General features: G+C 48.2%; 1 protein-coding gene across 5 annotated transcripts in view; it reads left to right on the top strand.

Moving 5' to 3' along the window:
- The window catches only part of ABCB9 (ATP binding cassette subfamily B member 9), a 49,299-nt gene that overhangs the window by 252 nt on the left and 23,822 nt on the right, over window positions 1–25,225 (top strand). For 2 of the 5 annotated variants that reach the window (XR_012487726.1, XM_074298696.1), the window contains exons 1-5: window positions 186–310; window positions 6,794–6,848; window positions 7,525–8,223; window positions 22,753–22,867; window positions 24,404–24,534. Coding sequence is in view for 4 of the 5 variants with exons in the window: in XM_074298696.1 (XP_074154797.1) it covers window positions 7,623–8,223; window positions 22,753–22,867; window positions 24,404–24,534 (847 nt within the window). In the remaining variant the exon portion in view is untranslated. Of the gene's footprint in view, window positions 1–185; window positions 311–5,801; window positions 8,224–22,752; window positions 22,868–24,403; window positions 24,535–25,225 lie in introns of those variants that run through there. The other 3 variants (XM_074298706.1, XM_074298714.1, XM_074298723.1) reach the window with 3 other exon arrangements.

Below are 25,225 nucleotides of genomic sequence, written 5' to 3'. Positions count from 1 at the left end.
CGATGGGGGCGTGTCAGAGGGGCAGAAAGCGCGGGGGCGGAGTTTCTGTTCCGTGGGTGAGACCTCGGAATGGAACGGCTGTGGGAGGGGCGGAGCCTCGCCTGTGGAGGCGGGTCCTGGGGAGGGGCGGAGAGGTCACGTCAACCCGGGGCGGCCCCCGCCTCCCTCCGTGCGACCTTGCTGCGGCAGCGGCGGCGGCGGCGCCCGAGCGGCCGGGCGGGCAGGCGGCTGGACAGTCGGTGCCCATGAGCCGCGCCGAGCGGAGTGCAGCGCAGCGCCCGGCCCCGGCCCACCTGGCGCCAGGTGACAGGTAAGGCGGGCCGAGGGCGGGCGGGGCCCCGGGACCCTCTTCTCCGCGGGGCGCCCGCGAGGATGGAGGCTGTGGGGAGCTGACCCTCGGTGCCCAGGCAGCTGCTGCTGGGGAAAGGCCTGTCTGCTTCGCCTCCGCCTGGCCTCGGGAGGCTGGGCTCCCTCCACACTGCTGTCCGGGGAAACGAGGGCAGGGTGGGCGCGGTGAGACCCCCGGTGCGCTCCCCGGTGTCCCCCGCTTCCCGGGGACTGGTCTGTCAGCGCCCCGACACCGCGGGCGAGGAGGGCCGGGGCGCGCTGCCTCGGGGACTAGGGGCACAGCCCCGCGGGGGCAGCAGGGCCTCTGGGTGACCTCCCGGTTGGCAGCACCTGCCCAGGCACTGTCCCCTCCCGCCCCTGGGCCGCGGCGGCTCCCATCATTTGCGGTCCTGCATCCCTGGTCCCCAGCGCCGAGGGAGCGGAGAGGACAGGACGCCGCTCCTCCCCTCCCTCCTCCTGCTCTCCCTCCCTCTGCAGCAGTCCTTGCAGCTCGGGGAGGGGCTGAGCTTGCGGTTAATGTGGCAATTATAGTTAACCCCCTGAGGTTCCGCAGCTCCAGGTGAGGGGCGAGGAGGGAGGCCGGGAGCGCCGTTAGGGCTTCAGGGAAGGCAGGAGAAGCCATTCCTTCCCTCCCGCCGGATCCCCCCGGATTCTGAGATTTTTACTGATCCACCGGTTTGGGAGCTTCCTTCCTTTCCCGGTCCCAGCCCCGAGCCGTGGCCATTCCTCTCATGGCATCCGGGAGCAGCGAATGGAGGCGCAGGTCAAGAGACACCCCCCCACCCCCCTCCACCCCCCAATCCCCTGTACTCCCCCAAGCCCCGCTCCAGACATGCAGGTTCTGACCTTTTACCTTGGGTTTCCCCCTCTAGGCCCTCAGTTTCCCTATCTGTCAAAACAGTATTTTGCCTTGCATACCCACTGGAATATTGGGCAGATAATGTGAAAATGGCTCAGCAATGCCGGAGATGGTCACTTTAGCATAGCCCTGGCGCTTCCTCCCAGCACCGCCTCCCTGGGCCCTGAAGGGGAGACACCCCAGGGGATGCTGGCAGGAGTGGCTCTGGCAGGCCCACATGCTGACCCAGATTGGCTTTCTTCCCTCTGGATAATGCCATCCGGGGACAACGGCAACTGGCCTGGACCCAACCTTAAATGTAGGGGGTGAGACGGTTCCCAGGGCAAGGCTGCTGGTGGGGAGTGAATGACATCAGGGTGCTCTGGCCCCTGCAGATGAGGCGTCTCACCCGTATCAGGCCGGTGGGGTGTACCCCGCAGATGCCACGGTTGCCCCTCATCAAAGGAACGGAAAGGAGTAAAGCCCAGAACGTGCCTGTGCTTCTGCTGTTCTTGCTCTAACTGCCCGAGACAGCTTCCCCAGCGACTCTTATCTGGCTCGTGCTGTTTAATTTTTCTAAGAGGCTCAGTCCCTGCCTGCTGCTCATTATCTGTGCCAACTTTGCAGTTCTCCTGTCCTTCCCCCGGCCCGTCCCAGGTGTGACCAACACATAGGAGAAAGGGAGGGCATCAAGGCCCGGGAGCAGAATTCCGCCAGTGAAGGAGAGGAGCTGGGCCCAATGACCTTATGGACCCGACCCAGGGGACGAGGATTGTGGAGGTGATTACCTCCCCTCGCTGCCTCTTCCCAGAGGAATATGACTCCACCTGAGGCCAGAGACCAATGCTCTCTGTTCCTCCTGTATCTCCGGGGGCCTCAGACACTTTCCAGCCTGTAGGGAGCACTTAATAAATTCTTGTTGGGATTAATGTAATGCAAATGTCAAACTGAGGCCGGAGGGGAGGCCTGGTTGTTCCGAATGTCTCAACCTTCTGAGCCTTTTAATTCACTTAAGGAAAGCAGTAGTTAGCATTTATATAGTGCTTACTGTGTCCCAGGCACTGGGGATTAATTCAAAAACAAAAACCTGAACATCCCTCCCCTTAGGAGAGGTGGGGAGATTAAAAATACCAGGTAAATATATCAGAAGGGTGTGTGCCATGGGGAAACCTTCCAGGTCATTATATCCAGGGGAGCAAATGAATATGCTTAGGGTCACACAGCTTCTGAGTGTCTGAGGTAGGATCGGAATCCAGGTCCTTCTGGCTCCAAATCTGGAGCTACATCAGGGAAAGCTTAGCAGGGGAAGCAGGGGCTGACCTGGAGCCTGACTCAGTCATAGTGGGCCTAGCTAATGCAAGCACCTAGACATTTGTAAAGGCCTTCACATAAACGCTCTTGGGGGCCTCATAACAACCCTGTGAAACAGGTAAACATTTTTTTTTTCTCTCCATTTTCTGAACTGAGGCCAAAGACTTAGTATCACGGAGCCAGGAAGTATCTGAGGCAAAGATCAATTGGTCAGTCAATGATCATTCATCTGAAGGAAGTGGAAAGGTTCTGAGTTACTGTGTTCTAAACCTGAGCATTCTAGACCTGCGGTGGGGAGTGATGGGAAGTCAGCAGACAGAAGCCCAGAATGTGAGAATTGGAAGGAACTTTAGGGCCATCTGGTCCAGCTCCTGGGAGTACAGACAGGGATCCCCCACCTCTACCAGAAGACTTCCAAGGAGAGGGACCCCTTCCGACCTGGATAACTCTAATTACGACAAAGTTGTCTGGGATACGAGGCTTCCAAGGCCCTCTGAACCACTTCTGTCCATTGTTCTGACCTTGTCCTCCAGGGTCAGAAGAACAAGTCTGATCCCAAAAGGCTTCTGGATCTTAGATGTGATCTTAGAGACTGTGTAAATTCCCCCCATCCTGTAACCTAGAAGGAAGATGAGTCCATAGGAAGCTGATGACTGCCCCAAGGTCACACAGTGCTCCCCTTGGAGCCAGCAAGAACCGAGTTCAAATCTTCTCCTCCTTACTAGCTGTGGGTCTCACAGGCCAGTGTAAGGATCAACTGAGCCATTATGTGTCTAGTGTGCGTGCCCCAGGCTCAGGTTCCAAGAGGCAGACTGCTGCATCTCTCCATGCTAGAGAAACACTAACTGCTCCTCTCACTGTTGTTGTTCTCTCCCATTTTCCTCTTCCTCACCCTAAATCAAGAGTGAGGCAAAATTGGGGTGCCCCCGAGGGCTGACTGAGGGCGTGCAGTGGGCTGCCCTGGAGAGCAGGCCGGGCTGGCCTCCTGGGCATTGGGCTCACCTTGGAGGTCCCTGCCAGCCTTGCAGCCCCTCTGCTTCAGCCTGCCCAGCCCACCAGTCTGGAGCACCTGCAGAGAGTGATTCCATCCCAGACACAACTGGTGCTTCTCACTGGTAGTGTGCTGGCAGAGCAGGGGCAGAGAGGAGGCGGGGAGGGGTGTGTGTGTCCATGTGCGTGCTTGGGGGCACCCAGGTCAGAGAGAGGGCTCTGCCCAGGGCATCACGTAGGCAGAATTGGGCCTTCTGGGCCTTCCCGGCGCAGCAGCTTCTGCGCTCCTGTTCCCCATCTTTTTTTAAACATGTCTCTGCTCTCCTGGGAGCTGTCCGTAACCTGACCTCCATCAGGCAGACTCGGCTTCAGACTTGGAGGTGATCCTAGTAGGCCTGAATCGTGTAGTAAAAGGAGTATTGGCCTAGGAATGAGCCCTGGATCCTTCTCCCGGCCTTGCCCTTCACCAAGTAACCTGAAGCCTTTGGGGAGCCTCAGTTTCTACCTCTGTAAATGAGGAGTTTCAGCTCAAGATTGTGAATGCTTCCTGAGCAGATCCTAGTTGTGTGACCCTAGGCAAGTCACCTACTCTGCACCTCAGTTTACTCATCTGTAAAAGGAGAGGGGTGGCCTGGGGCCCCTTCCAGCTCTGTTACAAATGAAGCTCCTACACAAGGACTCTTAATGTCAGTGAACTGTTGTCCTTGATTTATATATTTCTGTACAATCCGTTTGCTTTGTGATTCTGTGTATTTTACTTTGTGCATTTAAAATACTCTGAGGATCAGACTGACTGCCCAAGGGCTCCAGGACACAAAGGTCAAGGATTTTTACTGTAGCCAGGCTGGACTCCGGGAGGTCTCTGGGCTTCTGAAGAGCAGGGACCCCAGGAGGTCCAAGTTCTAGGTCTTTGGTCAGAAAGGCTCCTGCAAAGCCTTCCTGGGGCTCAGAAGCACTCCCTGCCCTGGGAAAAAAAAGAACCATCCTGTCTTCCTTCCAAAGAAAGATTGCAGCCTAAGGGGGCTCCCCCACCCCAGTACTGGCCACGGGGAGATGCTCCTGCCCTGCCTGGCTGTCGTTCAGGCTCAGAGGAGAATGAGGAAGGGGGAGGGGGAAGGCTGGGTCTTAGCCTCCCCCCCAGCTCCAGGCAGGCGCTCACTCACACTCATCCTGGGCTCTGCATTGCAGCAGGCAGAGTGGGAAGGCTGAATCTGCTCCGGCTGGAGGGGGAGGGGAAGGGGGCCTTCCCCACCTTCTGCCTTTCCTCTTCTCCTCCTCCTGGTCTGGGACCCAGCCTGCAGTCCCCGCCCTGGCACTTCCCTAGCCCTCTGCGAAGGCCCTGGAGGTAGGGATGCTGACTCAGGCACCTGCAGCAGGGACTGTCCGGGCCTGGGGCCTCCCTCTGCTTTCAACTCAGTCCCAGGAAGGCAGGGTCGGAGCAGCGCGGGCTTGCCCCAGCAAGTGGGACTTGCTCCCCTGTTCCCGTCCCCCCCTCCCTGCTTCCCGACAGTCCCTGGCCCAGGTACCGGCTCCTGCCTCCAGGATCTCCTTGTGGCTGATTTCCAAACCGAGATGTTGGAAGGAGGAGGAGAATTAGCCCTGAGGAAACGGCTTTGAGCTCTCCCCCTCTGCCTGCCTTGCTTGTTCTGATAAGGACCCAGGTTTAGGTCTTGATGTGTGTGTGTGTGTGTGTGCACGCGTGCATGAGTGTGTCTGTGTATTCTCTATGGGTATTGGGGGAGTGTTGGGGTGTGTGTATTGGGGGGATATTGGAGAGCTTTGTGTGTGTGAGTATTGGGGGGTGTTTGTATGTGTGTATTGGAGTGTGTGTGTATCTATGAGTGTGTGTCTTTGTGTGCATGGGAGGTATTGGGGTATGTGTGTATATGTATATATGTGTGTATTGGGAGGTGTTTGTGTGTGTGTGGTGGAGAACATGTGTGTGTGTGTGTGTGTGTGTGTGTGTGTGTATGTGTATGTGTATGTGTGTGCTGCGTGCTTTGGGGGGTGCTTTCCAGCACGATTCTCAGGGTTCCTGCAGAGCAGGGACAAGCATGGGGAAAGCTTGGGGCCGACTGCTGGATGGCTGGGCTTGTTCTGGGCCTGGAGGGGGAGGTCGGCCCTGAGATGCTGAAATGGGGGCAGTGACTCTCCACACAGTGTCATGCTGTCTCATGGAGCGGGGAAGCGGGCAGGAGGGGATGGGGGCAAGAATTAGGGACCAGAGCACTTTGGTGAGGGGGGGCCATTATCACCCCTTGGGACATCTGAGGGCTGGAAGGATGGCCCGGCAGCCTGGCCTTGGAGCCAGAGTTGGGAGCCAGAGGCCTGGATTCAGATCCCATCCCTGAACCTGAAGGCCCAACATGAAGTCCCCAGTCCTGAGTTCTCACCAGTGCTGGGGCTCCGCTCCCTCCTCTAGAAAAGGAGGGGACTAGGAAGGATGGCTTCTGAGGACCCTTCTCTTCTCCCCTATTCTTCTTCCCAGTCCCTCGCCAAAAAATATGCTCATTAAATTGAAGTGGATTTCATTTATTTAGTAAAAACAAATGAAAAAAGCATTTATGCCATCTGCCAAACACCATGCTGCACATACAGAAGCAAGGTGGTGCTGGAGAGTCAGGGCAGGACTAGGTCAGAGTTGGACTTGGTGGCCGGGGGACGCCTTCTGTTTGGTTCTCACAACAGCCCTGGGAAGTGAGTACTATTGTCCCATTCCACAGATGAGGAAACTGGGTAGACTGAGGTTCAGCCATGTTCACACAGCTGTTAAGTATCTGAGCCTGGATTAGAATCCAGGTCCTCCTGACTCTGTAGTTGATTCTAAAATGAGCAGAAGTTTCAGGCTTTTCTCCCTCAATTTTCAGTGAGGAGAGCTGAGACCTACATGAGAGAAGAGATGCATCCAAAGTTTTACAGCCCATCCCTTGCTGAGCTGGGGACAGAAGTGGTTCTCATTGCATGCATGGGTGTTTAATCAATGCATATTGATTGGTTGGTCCCTGCTCTGCTGGTGGCGTACCTCTTTTTTAAAGAGGAAGTCTCTCAAGCCCCCCTTGGTCAGGACCACTTCCTGAGTGACCCTTAGAGCCTCCCCCTGCCAAAAGATCCCCGTCCCTCTACCCCGGAGCCTCCCTGCAGCGGTGCAGGGAGCCGCACTTGTGGGTGGAGGCTCTTCAGGGGCCCTTGCCTACCCTTAAGGGTGAAACAAGTAGAGACCTTGGATTCAGGCAGCTTAGAGGGCTGGGGGGTGGGGGGGAACTGGAGGAGGTCATAAGATCATACTCCTACCCCCTCCCTTTACAGGTGAGGAAACTGAGCCACAGAGGACTTAGGTGATTTGCCCAGGGTCACATGAGAGGTGAGTAGAGTCCTTAGACCCTTTTGGGGGGGGCAGTCAGGGCTTGGTGGGGGGGGGAGGTGGCTGGTGGCTGTGGTGGGACTAGTCCTGGGATCCCCTAAGTATTCCTGGAGAGGAACGTGAGCAGGGGCAGGTGTAAGAGTGCCACAGGAGGGCCAGGGCTCAGCGTCTAGCTTGGCTACTCTCCTCCTGCCTGATCCCACTCATCTGTAAAACCGGGGTCTTAGCCCATAACCCCCCACCATGGGGACGCTTCTGGGGCGTGCAGCTGTTTGGGCCTTGTCTTTCTAGGGATATGAGCTCCCGGAGGTGAGTTTTTGGATTTTTGTTTTTTGCTATCTCCAGCTCCTGGCAGGGGGGCCCAGCACTGTAATGCTAATGAGTGTTTATTAGTTGTCTGATTGGCTCTGAAAGGAGGGGGCTGTCCTCCAGCATCTTTGAGGTCCCTTCAGCTTCCCATCTGGGGTGCTATAACCTCTGGGGGCCTCAGTTTCCTTCTCTGTCAAATAAGGGGTTGGACTACATGGCTTCAAGAGATGTCCTCCAGCCATTGAGAGTTGGGCCAGCTGAGTGCTGACCCAGGAAGCTAAATTCCAGGGATTGACATGGGAAACCTTCTGCTCTTCCCCCACATTATCTCCCATCTGTCCTCTGACGTCATCTTCTTGGCTTCCAGGTACCCCAATGTCCTTCCCAAAGTGATGAATCCATCTGCTCTGAGCTAAAGATCTGGTCCTTTGCTAGGCCGCTCGGCCACCCCCACCTCTCGGCAGGATGAGGGCCTGGAAGGCTGTGGCCATCACGGGGGCCTTCATGAGCGTGGACGTGGGCATCACTACTGTGCTCTATGCCTTCAGTCACCGAGATCGGGGGGTGCTGCAGGACCTGAGGGACTTCAACATCTTTGACTCGGTGCTGGACCTCTGGGCCGCCTGCCTGTACCGGAGCTGCCTGCTTCTGGGGGCCACCATTGGCGTGGCCAAGAACAGCGCCTTGGGCCCTCGGCGGCTTCGGGCCTCCTGGACCTTCATCACCCTGGTGTGCCTCTTTGTGGGCATTTACACCATGGTGAAAATGCTCCTCTTCTCCGAGGTACGCAAGCCCATCCGGGACCCCTGGTTCTGGGGCCTCTTTGTCTGGACCTATGCCTCCATCGGGGCCACATTCTTCCTCTGGTGGCTGCTGTCCACTGTGCGGCCGGGCCACAGGGCCTTGGAGCCAGGGGCACCGGGCGAGGGCGTGGGCTACCCCACAGAGGGGCAGCCAAAGCAGGAGGAGGCATCGGGGGCCACGCTGCAGAAACTGCTCTCCTACACTAAGCCTGACCTGGCCTTCCTGGTGGCTGCCTCCTTTTTCTTGGTGGTGGCAGCTCTTGGTGAGTAAGAGAGGTTGGGGGCATGTGGGGGTGCAAGGGGTGGGGTGCAGAAAAAAGCGGGAGCCCAATTGTGCAGCTCTCCGACTTGGAGAGAGGAAATAAAAGCTTTCTAATGAAACCCGCATTCACACCACGCCATTCCCTTCTTGGCCACATCCAGAAGAGAGCTTTGTTGCTCTGCCCCCGAGTCTGTCCCCGCTCTGCTGGGGGTTGGGCACACACTTCATCATGAGTCCTCTGGCATCCGCTGGCCGTTTTGTTGCTCAGAGTTCTTTAAGTTTTCAAAATTTTTGTCTTTATAGTATCCCTTCCTAAAAATTCTTTTTTATTTTTTCAGTCAGCAAAAATCTACCTTTTCTCCATTCCCCTCCCTTTCTGTCCCCTCCAAATGAGAAAAAAAAAAAAAAACAAAACAAATCACCCAGTATTAACACGTAGTATCAAGCAAAACAAATTGGCCACGTCCAAAAAAAGTGTCTCATTCCACACGCTGAGTTCTTTGTCTCTCTATCAGGAAGTGAGCAGCAGGTTTCATCGTTAGTCCTCTGGAGTCCTGGTTGGTCATTATGCTGCCCAGAATGCCAAATTCTTTCCAGGTTGTCTGTCTTAACCATATTATCATCATTGTGTATCGTATAAACGGTTCTGGTTCTGTTCACATCAGTTTGCATCAGTGCATAAAAGTCTTCCCAGGTTTTTCTGAAACCGTGCCCTTCATAATTTTGTTTTGCAAGGTAAATGGGGTTGAGTGACTTACCCAGGATCACACAGTTAGTGCGTGTTAAGTGTCAGAGACCAAATCTGAGCTCGAGTTCTCCTGACTTCAGGGCTCTATTCACTGTGCCACCTTGCTGCCCTACCCTTCATCATCAATGGTGTTCCATCACATTCCTGTATCATAATTTCAAGCCATCCCTCAGTTGATGGGCATTCTCTCAGTTTTCAGTTCTTCTGAAAAGAGCTGTTATAAATGTTTTCTATAATTTGCTTTGCTTGGAATTAATCCTTCCCTTAATAAACCTCCCTTTCAAAAAAATTTTTTTTAAATTAAAAAAAACCCCACAAGAAAGACAAAACAAAATGCTTTAAAAAGGTATCTCCCTTCCAATTTCTCCTTTCGCCCTCTTCTCTCCAATTTCCTTGTTGAGTGAAATGTATTTCACTACCCTACTCTGTGTATGTATGTATGTATGTTTTCTTCCTTTGAACAGTTCAGATGAGAGTGAGGTTCAAGTGTCAGTCACTCCCCACCTCACCCTTCCTTCTCCATTTTTATATAGCTGTCTACTTTCATACTATGGCATTGTGGGAAAATGTATTCCAAACTTACTTTCCTTTCCCTATCCTCCAGCGTCTCCTTCCTCTCTTTCCATTTTTCTCTTGAAGTCACCAAGGTATAGCAAAACTACTCCCAGGTCCTATATTTAATTAGACTTTTGTGATCCTAGGTAATAATAAGGATCAGTAGGGACACATGCCATTTCCTCATATTTGAATAGAAATAGTCACTCATGCTTAATTTTTTTTATGTTTCTCTTGTCTCCTATGTTTAAACTTCAAAGTTTCTCTGCAACTCTGGTCTTTATATTGGGAATGTTTGAAAGTATTCTCAATTCATTAAAGATCTATTTTCCCTTCTATATTGCATTATATTGAATTTTGCTAGGAGTGTTATTCTTGGTTGTTAGCTCATATCCCTTGATTTCTGGAATTATGCATTCTAGGCTCTCTGCTTCTTAAAAGTGGCCACTAAATCTTGTATGGTCCTAATTGTCACGTGGGTGAGCTTCAGTTCATAAATTCTTTCTTCCAGGCTACTTCCAGCACTTTTTTCTTTGACTTAAAAGTTTTACGTTTGAGCTATGATATTTTTGGGGTTCTTCATTTGGGGGTTTCACTCAGGAAGCAACTAGTGGAATCTATTTCTATTTTGCCTCCTGATTTTAAGAAATCTGGATAGTTTTCTCTTAAAATTTCTTGAAATATTATGTCTGGGCTCTTTTTAAAAAAAAAATGACATTCAGAAAGTCTAATCATTCTTAAATTTTTTTCTCTTTGATCTGTTTTCTAGGTCAGTTGTCTTTGCTATAAGATATCGTATATTTTCTTCTTTTTTTCAGCCTTTTGACTTTGCTTTAATATATGTTATTGTTTCATAGAGTCATTGGCTTTTATTTGGTCCATTCTAATTTTCAAGAAATTTGTTGCTTTCACAAAATTTTGTACCTCTTGTACCATACTGTTAATTTCTTTTTTAATTCTTTCATAGTTCTCTTTTCTTTCTTTTTTCCAAGGAGTTCTTATTTCCTTGAAAAAAATATATTTTAATTCTTTTTTTTTTTTTTTTTTAAACTCCTGCTTGGTCTCTTACAGGAATTATATTTGAGTTTGTTTCCAAGCTGTGTTTTTCTCTGAGACTTTGTGGATGTTTTTGGAGTCATTCTCATGTGGGTTTGTGTCTTGAGTGTCCCTGCCACCATAACAACTCGGTCTTCCAGTCTACTTCCTGACTTCAGACTTGGTGTTAGGGCTGGACTCTGCAGCACTTTTGAAAGGAAGATCTGGGCTGGTCCTGTTACTGCATTCTTGGGATATTAAATATGTTATTCCAGGATCTCAATGACAGGCTAGAAACCTGCTAACTTTCAGTGGTCCCAAAGTAGCCTACTGTAAGGAAAAACCTAATTATTGTCCCATGGTATGAGGGTCTGCAAGTTCCTAACCTGGGTCTGGGTCTGAATAAGAGTAAATACTGCTGATCTCTATTCCTGTTAATCAACTGAAAAACTCTGTGACTCAGAGTGGTAAAATTGTAGGCGCCCTTTTAGTCGGAGATCCCTGCTTTTGCTATTTCAAGCCTGGGCTTGAAGCTGAACTAGAGACCCTGTTTCACTCTTGAGTCCAAGTCATGTCCTTGCTTGAGTTTGAACCCACTCATCTCTCAGGACACCACTTGGAGAGTGTCACCCCTGGGCACCTTGGATCTGAGGCCCCAAGTTGGGTGGTGGATACCACTGCTGCTACTTAGCAAACAGCCCTGTCACAGTACTCCAGGATGGACCTGGGACTAGTGGACAGCCTCTCCCTGGGCCTGGACTGGATCATGCTCTCTCCCCAGTGTCTGTAGATCTCTGTCTGCCTTCCAATGATAACCTGAGTTGGAAAGGTGACTCACTGTGACTTCTCCTTGAGTTTCCCTGTAAGGATTCAGTCTGATATATTTGCTCAGGCTATTTTTAAAAATATTTATTATTTTTATTTTTAAAATTAATTTTATAATTATAACTTTTTTTGACAGTACATATGCATGGGTAATTTTTTACAACATTATCCCTTGCAACTCCCTTCTGTTCTGAATTTTCCCCTCCTTCCCTCCACCCCCTCCCCTAGATGGCAGGCAGTCCCATACATATTAAATATGTTATAGTATATCCTAGATACAATATATATGTGCAGAACCAATTTTTTGTTGTTGTTGTTGTTGTTGCTGCTGCTGCTGCTACTAAAGAAGAAATGGATTCAGAAGGTAAAAATAATCTGGGAAGAAAGACAAAAGTGCAAATAGTTTTACATTCATTTCCCAGTGTTCCTTCTCTGGGTGTAGCTGATTCTGTCCGTCATTGATCAATTGATCTGAGTTAGATCTTCTCTTTGCTGAAGATATCCACTCAGAATACATCCTCATACAGTATTTTGTTGAAGTGTATAATGATCTCCTAGTTCTGCTCATTTCACTCAGCATCAGTGTAAGTCTCTCCAGGCCTTTCTGAAATCATCCTGCTGGTCATTTCTCACAGAACAAGAATATTCCATAACATTCATATACATAATTTACCCAACCATTCTCTAATTGATGGGCATCCACTCAGTTTCCAGTTTCTGGCCACTACAAAGAGGGCTGCCACAAACATTCTTGCACATACAGGTCCCTTTCCCTTCTTTAGTATTTCTTTGGGATATAAGCCCAGTAGTTTGCTCAGACTATTTGAAGGACTTTGTTGGAGATGGGAGGGGAAGGCTGTACCACTTCTTGCTACTCTAGGACCCCTATCTCTCTTTATAGTGTTTCAAAAAGCATTTATTGAGTACCTACTATGTACCGGGCACTGTGGTGAAAACACAAGGACAGAGAATGAAACAATCCCCACTCTTAAAGTATTTAAATTCCAGGGGGAGGGTTTCTGAGGAGCACTGCACTACCCTCTGGGTCCTTTTCAAATATAGGCCAGCTGGGCTCTGTGCCAGTATCTCATGTTGTCTTGTGGCCTTTCTTCTGTTCCCTGACCAGAGTCAGAGGACCTGGGTTTGAATGTCCCCTCTGTCCCTTATTGACTCTGTGGCCTGGTGTGAGTCATCCTGACAGTACTCAGTACCTTGGAGTTCTAGATCCATGAGCCTAGAATCTGGAAGGCAGACAGTGTGCTTTCCCAGAATGAAGGCCTCTTAAATGGGAATGCTTTTGGAGGAACAAGCAAAGGCCTGGCCTTTTCAGGGGGTGTTTATGATTCAGTTACTCAGCAAATATTTGTTTTTTGTTGTTTTTTTTTGGGGGGAGTTGGGTTTTTTTTGTTGTGGTTTTTGAAAGCTTTTTATTTTCAAAACATATGCACGGATAATTTTTTAATATTGACCCTTGTTAACCTTATGTTCTAAAATTTCCCCTCTTTCCACCCCTCTACTAGATGGCAGGTAATCCAATATATGTTTTACATGTTAAAATATATGTTAAATCTAATATATGCAAACATATTTATACAATTGTCTTACTGCATAAGAAAAATCAGTTCAAAAAGGAAAGAAAACAAGAAAGAAAACAAAATGCAAGTGAACAACAACAAAAACAATGAGAACGTTATGTTGTGATCCACACTCAGTTCCCATAGCCCTCTCTCTGGGTGTAGATGGCTCTCTTCATCACAAAATCATTGAAAATGATCATCTCATTATTGGAAAGAGTCACATCCATCAGATTTGATCTTCATATAATCTTGCTGTTACCATGAACAATGATCTGGTTCTGCTCATTTCACTCAGCATCAGTTCATGCAAATCTCTCCAGGCCTTTCTGAAATCATCCTGCTGGTCGTTTCTTACAGAACAATAATATTCCATAATATTCATATACCACAACTTATTCAGCCATTCCCCAGCTGATGGACATCCACTCAGTTTCTAGATTCTCTCAGCAAATATTTGTAAGCACCCTGCTGTATGTTGAGAACCATGTGAGGATCCAGAGGAAAAAGACACAGCCTCTACCTGCCCTCAAAGAGTTTATATTCTCCTGGAGCACGCCCGCTGTTCTAAAGAGATAGAAGATAAGGGTAAGGAGGGCTGACAACCTTGAGAAATCCAGGACGACTTCTCAGAGGAGACGTCATCTGAGCTGAGGCTGGGAGGACCCCAGGGTCCCAGCTCTGGCTCTTTGAGAAGTGAGGCCCAGAGAAATTTCACAGGTGGTAAATGACAGGCGGCTCCTTGGACGGCTAAGCCTGCATTCTCTCCACTAGCCCACGCTAGTTTCCCCAAGGGAAACTAAAGAAGTACCTCATCCAGCCGCCCATCATTTCCTAGGTCCTTGCCCTGTGCTGGGTTCTGTGCTGGAAAGATGGAGAAAGGAAGCTGTGGGTCTGCCCTCAGGATCCTTACACCCTATGGGAGAAAGCAGACAGAAAAGGGCAACAGACAAGTCATATGTTCTCTCTCATATTATCTCCATTTGCTGGCGAAGAAACTGAGGCTCTGAAGGATTCCAAAATGAGGGAAGAGGGGGCATCCCAGGAAGACTTCTGACTGCTCTCCAGCCCTGTCCCACAGCTTCCCCCTTTTTGACCAACTCTTCACCTCAACTCTGGGGGGAATCATTGAGTGAGACCCAGCTCCTCTCCTCATCCCAATGTAGGCCACTCTCCCCAGGGATGACTGTCATCTGGCGTGCTTTCCCAGAACGAAGCCCTCTTAAATGGAAATGCTCGAAAGAGCTTAGATTCCTGCTCTGTGGGGACCTCCCAGGGGGCGGACCCCTTCTACCAAAGCTGCTTCCAACACATTTATGACTTAGTAAAGAATTGATTAATCAGCATTTAATAATGGTCCACTTCTTGCCTTGCCTATCAGCCAAGATGCCATCCCCTCTGTGACTTTTGAAGCCCTTCATGACCTAGTTGCCTCCTAAGTTTTCAGTCTTATATTTGACTCTTCTTGTCCGCCATCCCCATTCCCATTCATTCAGCTCCAGAGGCTCCCCTTGGGCCTCTGGGATCAAGTAGAACATGCTGGTTGGCTTCCAGAGCTCTCCCTGAGCCAGCCCTTCTTCCTTTTTGGACTTTTCCCACTTTCTCCTTCTCTCTACATAGGCTGGGATCCAACAAGACCAGCCTCTGGGTGGTCTCTTGCCCATAACCCTCCATCTTGAGGTCTTGAGCGCTCTGTTGTAGTGGGTGGCCCACGCCAGGAAGGGTCTTCCTCCTCTGCCCCACCTCCTGCCTCTCTGGCCTCCGTCAAGCCCCAGCCACACTTTCCACTTCTGCCAGAAGCCTCTCCTAATCCCCCTTCATTCTAGGGCCTTCTCTCACTAATTATCTCCAATTCATCCTGCATGTTTCCTTTGTACATAGTTGTTTTTCCTGCAGTCTCCCCTTTTAGTCCAGGGCCTGGAGCACACAGTAGGCATTTCATAATTGCCTATGAATGACTTTAATATTAAATACCTGCTGTGTTCCAGACCCTGTGCTATCTGCAGTAGCCTAAAGGTTTATGGCCAGATCCATGCTGTTAGTGTTGGAAGGTGGCATTTGAAGCTAGATCACCCTGACTCCCAAGTGAGTTCCCCTTGTTCTCTGCCTCCTCTCCTCTCTTTAAATCAAAGCTCTCTGTTTCCCCGCACCCCCAGGTGCCAAGCTCTCTCTTTGCCATCTTAATCAGACAGGCTTTGCCTCTTCTACTCCCAGGCTGTTGAGTCAGGGGAAGCCAGAACAAAGGTATGATCTCAGACGTTGCCCTGACTTGCCTCAGTTTCCCTCTCTGGATAAAGAGGGGGCTGTTCATCCTCTATCCAGCTTTGCTATGCTGCCCCTGGGCAAGCTTCTCCTTGGCTCCATCTCTCTGTCTGCCTCTCTGTTTCTCTGTCACCAAACTTGTCTGTACTTTTTTTTGGGGGGGGGCGGAGACAGACTATTGGTCTTAAGTGACTTAACCAGGGTCACAAAGCTAATAGGTGTTGTTTCTGGGGCCAGACTTGGACTCAGGTCCTCCTGCCTCCAGGCTTTACCCAGTGCCACCTGCTGTCCCTGACCCATCCTTTTGGAGGCTCCCTCTTCTAGTGCAATTCACAACTGCTGGGGCCCTGAGGTGGCGAGTGTCACCATTTTTTTCAGTGTCCTCTTAGCCAGCATTTTCTGCCCTCTACACTGACCCTAGTGGAGACCCTGGAAAGCCCCTAAGGGCCTTCTGAATCATCATCTAAGGATAACTAATTCTTTGGAAGTTGGTTTTCCATCCAGGAGGTGTGTCAGCAGGTCCCTATCGACTGACACACCGGACAGACAGCATGGCAGAACAGCCACAAGGCAGCCTTGGACTTGGTGCTAGAAAGGACTTCTCTTTTACAGAAACAGAAACTAAGATCCCAAGAAGTTAAGCCTCCCTACCAAGGTCACCTTGGAAGCTTTTCCTCTCAGCCTACACCCCCTGCCTCTCTTTCTTCCAGCTCCATTTCCCATTATCTCCACTTTACCCTCTTGTTCTCCCACAAGCCTAGTCAGTTGGCTCTATCTCAACCTAGGCCAACCACTGCCTTTGGGACCTTAGCCCTCTGTGCTCTTCAAAACCCTGCACCCTCCTGCCTTCTGGAGCCATTCTGGGACAGAGCTGGAGCTCTTTGCCCGTGGGAGGCTGTTGTCAAGGCCCTGGATCCGAACAGAGGCAGATGGAGACCTCGATGTCCAGCCTGGACTGGGGCGAGAGCCAGGAGGCTGGACCGTTCATGGCCAGAGGACCAGCAGAGGGCAGCAGCGACCAAGAAAAAGTTTCCAAGCCCTGCTGTTGGGAGGGAGCCAGACATAGTGATTGCCCAGACCAGGGAGATGCCCTGCCCAAAGGCACCTGGGAGAAATGCCCTGGTTGTGATACCTTTACTGCCAGTGCTTCTCATGAAGAACTGGGGACATTCAGAAGTGTGGCCAGCCAGCCAGAACCCCTCTGAAGACAGAGCTCTGCCTAGGTTCTGTGGGAGGAGGAAAGAAAAGAGAGACAAAATAAAGGAGAGGATAAATCATAGCTGGTACTTCTGTAGAGCAAAAAAAAAGTGCTCTTAATATATGATGATCTCTGAGATCTCACAACTGCCCTAGAAAGAGACTCTTATCCCCATTTTATAGATGTGGAAACTGAGGCTCAAAGGGGTTCTAAGAAGGCAGATATTCAGGAACAGATCTAGGTGTTTTTTAGCTTGTAGCAGAACTGGACTCGTGGGCTCTCTTTCCCTTGACCCTAACTCCCTTCTTAGGATCTTTCTTCAGCCCTAACTCCCACAAATCCTCCCCCTTTGATTTGTGATGCTTTGGGTATCTTCGTATGACTCTTAGGGGAGTCATTTAGGGAGCTAGAGCTGTAGACAGACATATAGACATGGACTTTGTTCTCCCGGCCCAGCCATCACCCAAGATGAACACAAGGAGTGCAACTCTCTTCTGGGTGAATGAATGCACAGAAAAGCACCCCAGCAATGTGGGGTGCTTTCAGGATAAGAACTCTGGCTACCAAAGAAGACTCTAGTCTACCTGGGGAAAAAGCAGCTGATGGCACAGAGTGCCAGGCCTGGAATCAGGAAGATTGGAGTTGAAATCCAGCCTCCATTACCTACTAGCTGTGTGACCTTGGGCAAGTCACCGAATCCTGCTTGCCTCAGTTTTCTTATCTGTAAAATGAGCTGGAGAGGGAAATGGTGAACCATTCCAGTATCTCTGCCAAGAAAATTCAGTCACAACTGAACAACAACCAAAACTTCAGTTTTTTATTTTTGTTTTTTTTTTTTAAGACATTCTAATAATTATTTCAGAATAACTTGTTTCCTTTGTTATCTTGTACATTTATTTTATCCATCCAAAAGTACGATCCTGAGAAGGGCTAATGAGACACTAGGCCATAGAACCAAACTCCTCATTTTACAAATGAGTAAACTGGGTCCTAGAAAAATTTAAGTGATTCACACATACAGTAAGAGCTGGATTCAAGTCTTGTCCTTAGTCTGTACTAGCTGAGTGACCCTGAGCTTAGTACAGTGTCTAGCATTCAGTATATAATCAATAACTAATTTTTTCATTCATGAATTAGTCAGTTGGTCTCTTTGAGCCCCTAAGCAACTGATTCCTCAGACCACTTGTCTGTTCACGTTGGTGAATGGAGATTGTACACCAGGAGTTCTACTGATGAGCTCAGGAGGGCCACCAAAAACAAAATTCCCCAGAAGAAACTATCCCTACCTGATGGGGCACTTGAGAGCCCACTTTTCCTTTTTTTTTTTTTTTTTTTTTCAGTCAAGAGAAAGCTTAGAGAGTAAACCTGCAGCTGAGCTCTCTCTGCCCCTCAGCATGTGGCCACTTGACCCATTTTCCATCTGTCCATTCCTTTCCTTGGTAGGGCTGGCGGGGGAATGGAAGAAGCTGGACCTTTCCATGCAGAATTTTATTATGGACAGTTTTTGAGGGGGGCACTTGCCTGTGTAACCTTAGGCAAATCCCTGAAGTCTGACTTGGTTTCCTCCCCTGTAAAATAGACTACGTGGGCTCTAAGCTGCAGTTAAAAAGCAGTGTCCTATGAGCTGCAGATCTTCAATTCCATGATTCGGAGTCCCTTTTCTGAGGCAACTGACGGGACGGGCCAGAGCACCAGCAGAGGGCAGCAGTGACCAAGAGAAAACTTCTCAGCTTTGGCAGCCAGGAGCTAGCCTGGCAGGGTAGACTGTCCAGATCAGAGGAGGGGCCGGCCCAAGGAGACATCCCCTGTCCAAAGGCACCTGGGAAAAATGCCACCCTTAGAGATGCCTTGATTGGGATCCCCCCAGCTAGAACATCCAGAAACATGGTCAGCCAGCTATTACCCTTCTGAGGACAGAGCCCTGTCCTAGGCACTGTGAGGGGAGGAAGAAGAGAAACAAGAAAAGAGAAGCCAAATACTAACTGACATTTCTATAGTCTTTTTTTAATCTGAGCTGTTCACAACTGCCCTGTGAAGATATTATTCTCCACTTTACAGGTGAGGAAACTGAGGCTTTGTTCTGGTGTCTTTCCTTTGGTCTCACAGCTAATAAGTACTGATGTCCAGGATTCAAACCCAAGACCTCTTGAGGACAGAGATTATTTCTTTTTTTGTCAGCAAGCATTTATTGAGTATTTATTATGTGCCAGGCATTGAGCTAAACTCTGGAGATAAAAGAAAAGCTTGGATAATGCCTGCCCTCAGGGAATGTACATTCTAATTGATTCATAGTAGCATCATAGTAGATGCTTCATCTTCTCTCAGTTTTCCACCTAAGACTGGCATTAAATACTTCCCCATTCTTCCAAAAGCTGCCATGTAGAACATTCATCCTCCCTTGGTGAGGCAAGCAGGGCCTTTTACCACGTGGATATTGGTGCCCAAGGTACAGTTTCCCACAGTCCCATGCTGTTTGCTGTGAGGAGCTTGTAAACCTATGGAAAGAGCAGAAAGTACTTGGGAGGATGACTTTGAACTTGGCCTTGAGCCAGAGCCATTAGAAGAAAGTCCTATTTATTTAGACTCCCAATGTTCTGATCTCCTTTTAAAAGAAATAAACCTATTTTTTCTCATGTGGTAAAGTGGTGGAAGATCATCCTTGGAGTCTGAAAAACTTGAGTTCAGATCCTACCTCAGACATATATTGGTAGTGTCTTTCTGTGGGCAAGTACTCCCAGACAATGGTCTAGGATTCTAATTTGCATGTCTAGGATTCTAATTTTAGAATTAGGGTTTTTTTTGGTTTTTTTTTTTTTTTTGCATGTGTGCTGGGATTTTCATACTTGGAAGTTCCCTGCCCATTGAAATAAAAAATAGGATCATAGATATAGAGTAGGAAAGGACTTTAGAGGCCATCTAACCCAGAACCTCACTTGATAGATAGATGGGGAAACTGAAACTTAGAGAGAAAGTAAACATTTCCCTTCCCCCACCTCTTCTCTCTAGGAAGGAACAAGTTGATGGGGCAACAATATGGCATAGTGAAAAAGCGCTGATTCATTCAGAGGATCTGAGTTCAAATTCTGCCTCTTGCTAACTAAATATCTTTTTTTTTTTTTAAACTAATATCCATTTCTATAACTTTGAAGTTTACAAAGACATTTCACCAGGATAACCAGAACCACCCTGAGATGAAGGCAAGTGCAGAAATGATTGCCACTTACATGGGGGGGAAACAGAGGCTCAGAGAGCCTACAACTAAATATCTTTGTAGTCTTGTGAAACTCATTTAAATCTATGGACTTCAGTTTCCTCATCTGTCAAATGAAGAGGATTTTAAGGTGTCATCACTTTAGATCTTTGATTTGATATTAATTGACAATAATAACAATGGCTAACATTTATATAGCATTTTAAGGTTTGTAAAGCACTTTATATACATTATCTCAATGACACAGCTCAAGAAAGCAGTTTTAGGACATGTCAATAAATTCACGCATTTATGAATTACTATGTGCTAGACCTGCCTTCAGAAAACTTTTAATAAAAAGAACAACATGTAATAAATAGCTAGAGAAAAGATACTTGTATATAACACGTACTAAGTAGGTAAAGAGAAGATATCTACCCAGAGATGTCACCATAGTGTACCGAACCCTGGGCTTGGAATCAGCAATTCTCATCTTTCTGAGTTCAAATCTGGTCTTAGACACTAGGTAGTCCTTTCTGCTTTCTCATTAAAAGGCAAATAAATAGTAAAGTACTTAGCTCCTGGGTGGTACATACTAAATACTTTAATACTAAAGCTTATCTAGGGCAGCTGGGTACTCCTAGTGTGGGATCTGGAGCCTGGAAGACCTACATTCACATTCAGCCTCAGACATTTATTGCCTCAGTTTCCTCATCTGTTAAATGAGCTGAAGAAGGAAATGGGCAAGCACTCCTGCCAAGAAAACTTCAAATGGGGTTACAAAGAGTCATACCCAGCTGAGCAGCAACAACAGAGAGAAGCTGGACTGTTGCTTAGAGGAAGACCCTGGCAGCTGGGGAAGGCCAGAAAGGTCCCCTTTAGAAGATGGCATCATATCTAAGGCTTGAAGGATGCAAGGAATTCTCAGAAGGATCAATGCAGATTGAGAACGGTCTAGGCACTGGGGGATAGCTAGCCAGTACAAAGGCATGATTCTTAGGGAATCCGGAATAGAGCATGGGCTATAAAGAGCAGAAAGGCAGCCATGTGCCTGGAGTGGAATGCATGGAAGATCATAAAGAGTGTAAGACTGAAGGGATGAATGGACCCTGGTTATAAAGAACTTTTGTTATCAGACAGAGGAGGTTATTTTTTTAAATATTTTAATAGTTTTTATTTACCAGATATATGCATGGGCAGCTTCACAACATTGACACTTGCCAAACCTTTTGTTCCAATTTTTCCCCTCCTTCCCCCCCGCAGATGGCAGGTTGACCAAAACATGTTCAATATGTTAGAGTATAAATTAAATACAATATATGTATATATGTCCAAACAGTTGTTTTGCTGTACAAAAAAAATCGGACTTTGAAATAGTGTACAATTAGCCTGTGAAGGAAATCCAAAATGCAGGCGGACAAAGTTAGAGGGATTGGAAATTCTATGTAGTGGTTCATAATCATAGGAGGTTATATTTGATCTTGGAGGTAATAGAGAGCCACTAGACTCTGTTGAGGAGGTGAATGCTCTAGGAAAATCACTTTAGCAGCTCAATAGATGATGGATTGGGGTGGGATCAGGGTAGATGCAGCCCAGATACCTGTGGTGATGATTGAGGGTCATATAAGATGAGATTAGTGTCCTTACCCTAAGATACTTCCTTTTAACTTTGACCAGTAGGTGATCTTCAGTAGCAAAGACACACTGGACTGTGTTTAGTGTAACATTTAGCGCTCCGTGTGTTTCACTGTATCCTGTCTGATTCTTTGAAAGTAGATATACCACATTCAAGTCCTGGCTTCTGCCACATACCAGCTGGGTGCCCATTTGTCTCTGAACTCCACATTGCTCATCTGTAAAATGGGGACAATATTCTTATTACTTGAGTCATGGATCATTTGAAGAGAAAATTGTACAATGCTACAGAGATCCAGGTTGATAAAGATACCCAGTTGAGTGTGACTCAATTTACCAAAATGTTATTATATATTTATTGTGAACAAGAGAGTCAGCTAATCTAAGCCCTATCCTTAAGGAGCTTCTATTATATATAAGTTTACTATAATTTTAATTTGTAAAAGGAGGAGTTATATTAAAATATTATATTATTAAAATTAAGGAGTTATATTAAAATATAATACTATTAAATATTAACAAGTAGGGGAATCAGGAAGATTAGAGAGCACTTGAGCTAGAAGGCTTCTGAAGTGGTGAAGAGTTTATTTCAGGCATGGGAGATATGGCATCTGCAGATACTTAGAGGTGGAAGATTTCAAGAAACAGCTGGTAATCCCTGGCTAGTGGGAGTTAGAAGGCCAATTCCTCCTCTTAGAGAAGGGCAGAGTCTTCTGATTACCTGATTCTTGTTTTCTAAGTCAACATGTGTTTACTGGATACATAAGGAATGATTAATGCCATGCACACTGAGCTCAAGGTCTGGAAGAAGGGGCTGGATGAACACTCATTCACCTGCTTTTTGGCTTTAGCCTTCAGGGTTTGGGGCAAAAATAGACAAAAGGATGAGACAGAGAAACAGCATCAGTCAAGAAGACTCAGGTTCAAGGGTTGCTTCTGAATACCTACTGGCTGTGTGACCCTGGGCAAGTCTCAACCTTTCAGGGCTCCCCTATAAACTCTGGAAGATCAAAGTTGTAGAACTTGATATATTGTTTATTAAAGCACTTAGCACAGTGTCTAGCTCATATTTGATACTTAGTTAAGTCTTATTCTCTTCCCTTGCACAGAACAGTTGCTGATCTATATTAGTACAAGGGATTTCCTTAGGGAGTTCACGGGATCCTAGGGAGCACAGAAGTCACTGAGTCCAACTCCTTCATTTGACAGATTAGGAAACTGAATCAGACTCAGCTTAAATGACTTTCACAGATTCACATGGCTAGGAAAGTGTCCGAGGTGAGATTTGAATCCAGGTCTTCCAAGTTGTAAGTCCAGGATCCTCTGCTAAATGAAGTTGCATCTCATTTACACTAATGAAATTGAAGGTCTAGACAACAGGGGGAAAGTGTCCCCTGTCATGGGATAAAGAGCATGACAGAGGTCACTCGTTGGCTGATTTGAACGTCCTTCTACCCTGCTCACCATGGGGAAGCCGAGCCTGTCTGACCATCCCCCTTTCCTGGCAGGAGAAACATTCCTTCCCTACTACACTGGCCGGGCCATCGATGGCATTGTCATCCAGAAGAGCATGGACCAGTTCTCCACAGCCGTGGTCATCATGTGCCTCCTCGCTATTGGCAGGTAGCTGGCTCCCCAGACCGCTCCGCCCCACTTTCCAGAGCCTGTGGCCTTCTCATTTTTAGTATCGGGTCTTAATAGAAACAGTAGGACCTCCTTGAAACATTTTCAATGGGTTCTGTTGCTCAACTCCAATGTCAGACAGAGAGAACCTGTTTTAAGATCTGATCTGTGACTTTCTGGGTCCATTCTGGATTAGGGAGAGGGAGGGAATGGGGCTGGTAGAACAAAATCTGTTGAGATTTCCACTGTATTGGGTTCAATCTATCTCGGCTCACAGCTCAGACCAGGAAGTTCTTAATCTGGGTTCCATAAACTTCTTTTTCCAAAATATTTTGATAACTATCTCAGGGTTTTCTCAACTTTCTTGTTTTAATTCTATTTTTTAAAAAACCTTATTCTGGGAAAGAGCCTACAGACTTCCCCTAAATGACAAAGAGATCCAGGACCCCCCAAAAGGTTAAAAATCCCTAAAGTAAATTCTTGTTTCTGAAAATGGTCACTTTCTGTTTAGTTTTAGTGAAGTCTTCAATAATGTCTCATTAAACGGGCTAGGTGGATCCTAATCCCAATTCAAGCTACATATGTCCAGAATCAGTGATGTAGCTTGGGGCTAGACCCAGGCCACAGAGTGTACTGTTTTAGGTTTTAGGCCACCCTCATCCCTGTCCCCTGTTGGAAGGAGCCAAATGTTCTTGTTCTAGGGAACTGAAGGAAGAATGAGTGTGACCCGTGCCCACCTTTGGTGCTGGAATCAGAGCAGGACTGGACTGGTTCCCCAGATTGAGCTGTTTTCATGTGGTTTTGTGGAAGAAGAGTTTGCTTCTCCCTTTTTCCACCATCCTCACTCTCTCACTCCATTCTTACATCCTCCCCCTATCCTTGGATTTCTTGGGGAGAGAACAAGAAAGATACAGTATTTCCTTTGAAATAATAGTCCTGAGACTGGGAAAAGCCCTGACTTTGGGGCCAGAGGCCCCAGGTTCAAAGCCTGGCTCTTCTTTTTCCCAGTGGGATGTGATTTTAGGCAAGTCACTTCTCTTTGGGGCTCAGTTTTCTTATCTATATGTAAACGTGAGTGCATTGGACCACATGGCCTCTGTCTGAGTTCCTTTTAGACTCTCTGTGATCTTCCCATATATTCTTCCCAAAATATGGAATCCTGGGCTTCCAGTAGAGGAGTCGGGTTTCAGCTCCAGCCCTGCCGCTCGTTTCCTGTGGGATATCCCCTTCTTATCTATAAAATGAGTAGTTTGGACTAGGGGATTTCTAAGATCCTTCTGTATCTGTGATTTACATGAACAGACTATGAAACTCCACTGGAGGGTGTCCTGGGGGAGACTGGCAAGCCCCAAAGTCAGGAGTTGGAGGGAGTGTTGGGTGGGAAGAGGACGGCTGCCCCGTGGGGCGTCCCGAACAGGCCTGCGGGGAGAGGGTGGGAGAGCGCTAGTCTGGCCCCACTCCTCTGCGTCGTTGGGGTTTGCGGAAACTCGGTGCTGGATGGACACTTTTCCTTTAACATCTCTCATCTGCAATTAGCTCATTTGCCGCAGGTATTCGGGGCGGCATTTTTACCCTCGTCTTTGCCAGACTCAACATCCGCCTCCGTAACTGCCTCTTCCGCTCCCTGGTGTCGCAGGAGACGAGCTTCTTTGATGAGAACCGGACAGGTTGGTGCCCCCAGAGCCCTTGAGTTCTTGTTTGGGCCCAGGGCTGCTCCCAAGGGTCCTAGTCACCCAGCCAGTACTTATGTCCTGAATGAACCAGGAGGAATGGCTGAGGGAATGAATGATCAGGATGGAAGGAATGAATGAATGATCAGAATGAGGGGAATGAATGAATGATCAAGATGGAAGGAATGAATGAATGATCAGGGATGAGTGAGGGAATAAATGAATGATCAGGGATGAGTGAATGATCAGGACAGAGGGAATGAATGCATGCTCAGGGATGAATGAGGGAATGAGTGACAATGGACAAGTGGACAAAGAAGATGTCTCTAGGCCCTGTCCCTGCCATCCCCTGGCCTTCCCTTCCTCTGCTCTCCGGGATGTGTGAGTGAGCCAAGCTCATGGGCTGCTGGCCACAGTCTGTCCTCAGAGGTCTGGCCTGCATGCTGAGGTTTTGGGCCACAACCTTAGGCCCAAGTTAGGGTAACCTTGGGCTTCTGGCCACACCTCTGCATGATCATTCTCGGGGACCAGGGCCAGGCTGGGATGTTGGGCTCATCCCCACACTGCCGAGGAGGGTGAGAGACTGCATTGGACAGAAGGGGTCCAGCAGTCTGTGGCCGGAGTAGAAGACCGCTTCCAGTAAAACAGGCTCGTCCTCGGGATCCCCAGGCCCTAGGCATCTGCCATC

Source organism: Sminthopsis crassicaudata, chromosome 1 (assembly GCF_048593235.1).
Source record: "Sminthopsis crassicaudata isolate SCR6 chromosome 1, ASM4859323v1, whole genome shotgun sequence".
Taxonomy (NCBI): Eukaryota; Metazoa; Chordata; class Mammalia; order Dasyuromorphia; family Dasyuridae; genus Sminthopsis; species Sminthopsis crassicaudata.
This window is presented reverse-complemented; position numbering and strand designations above follow the sequence as displayed.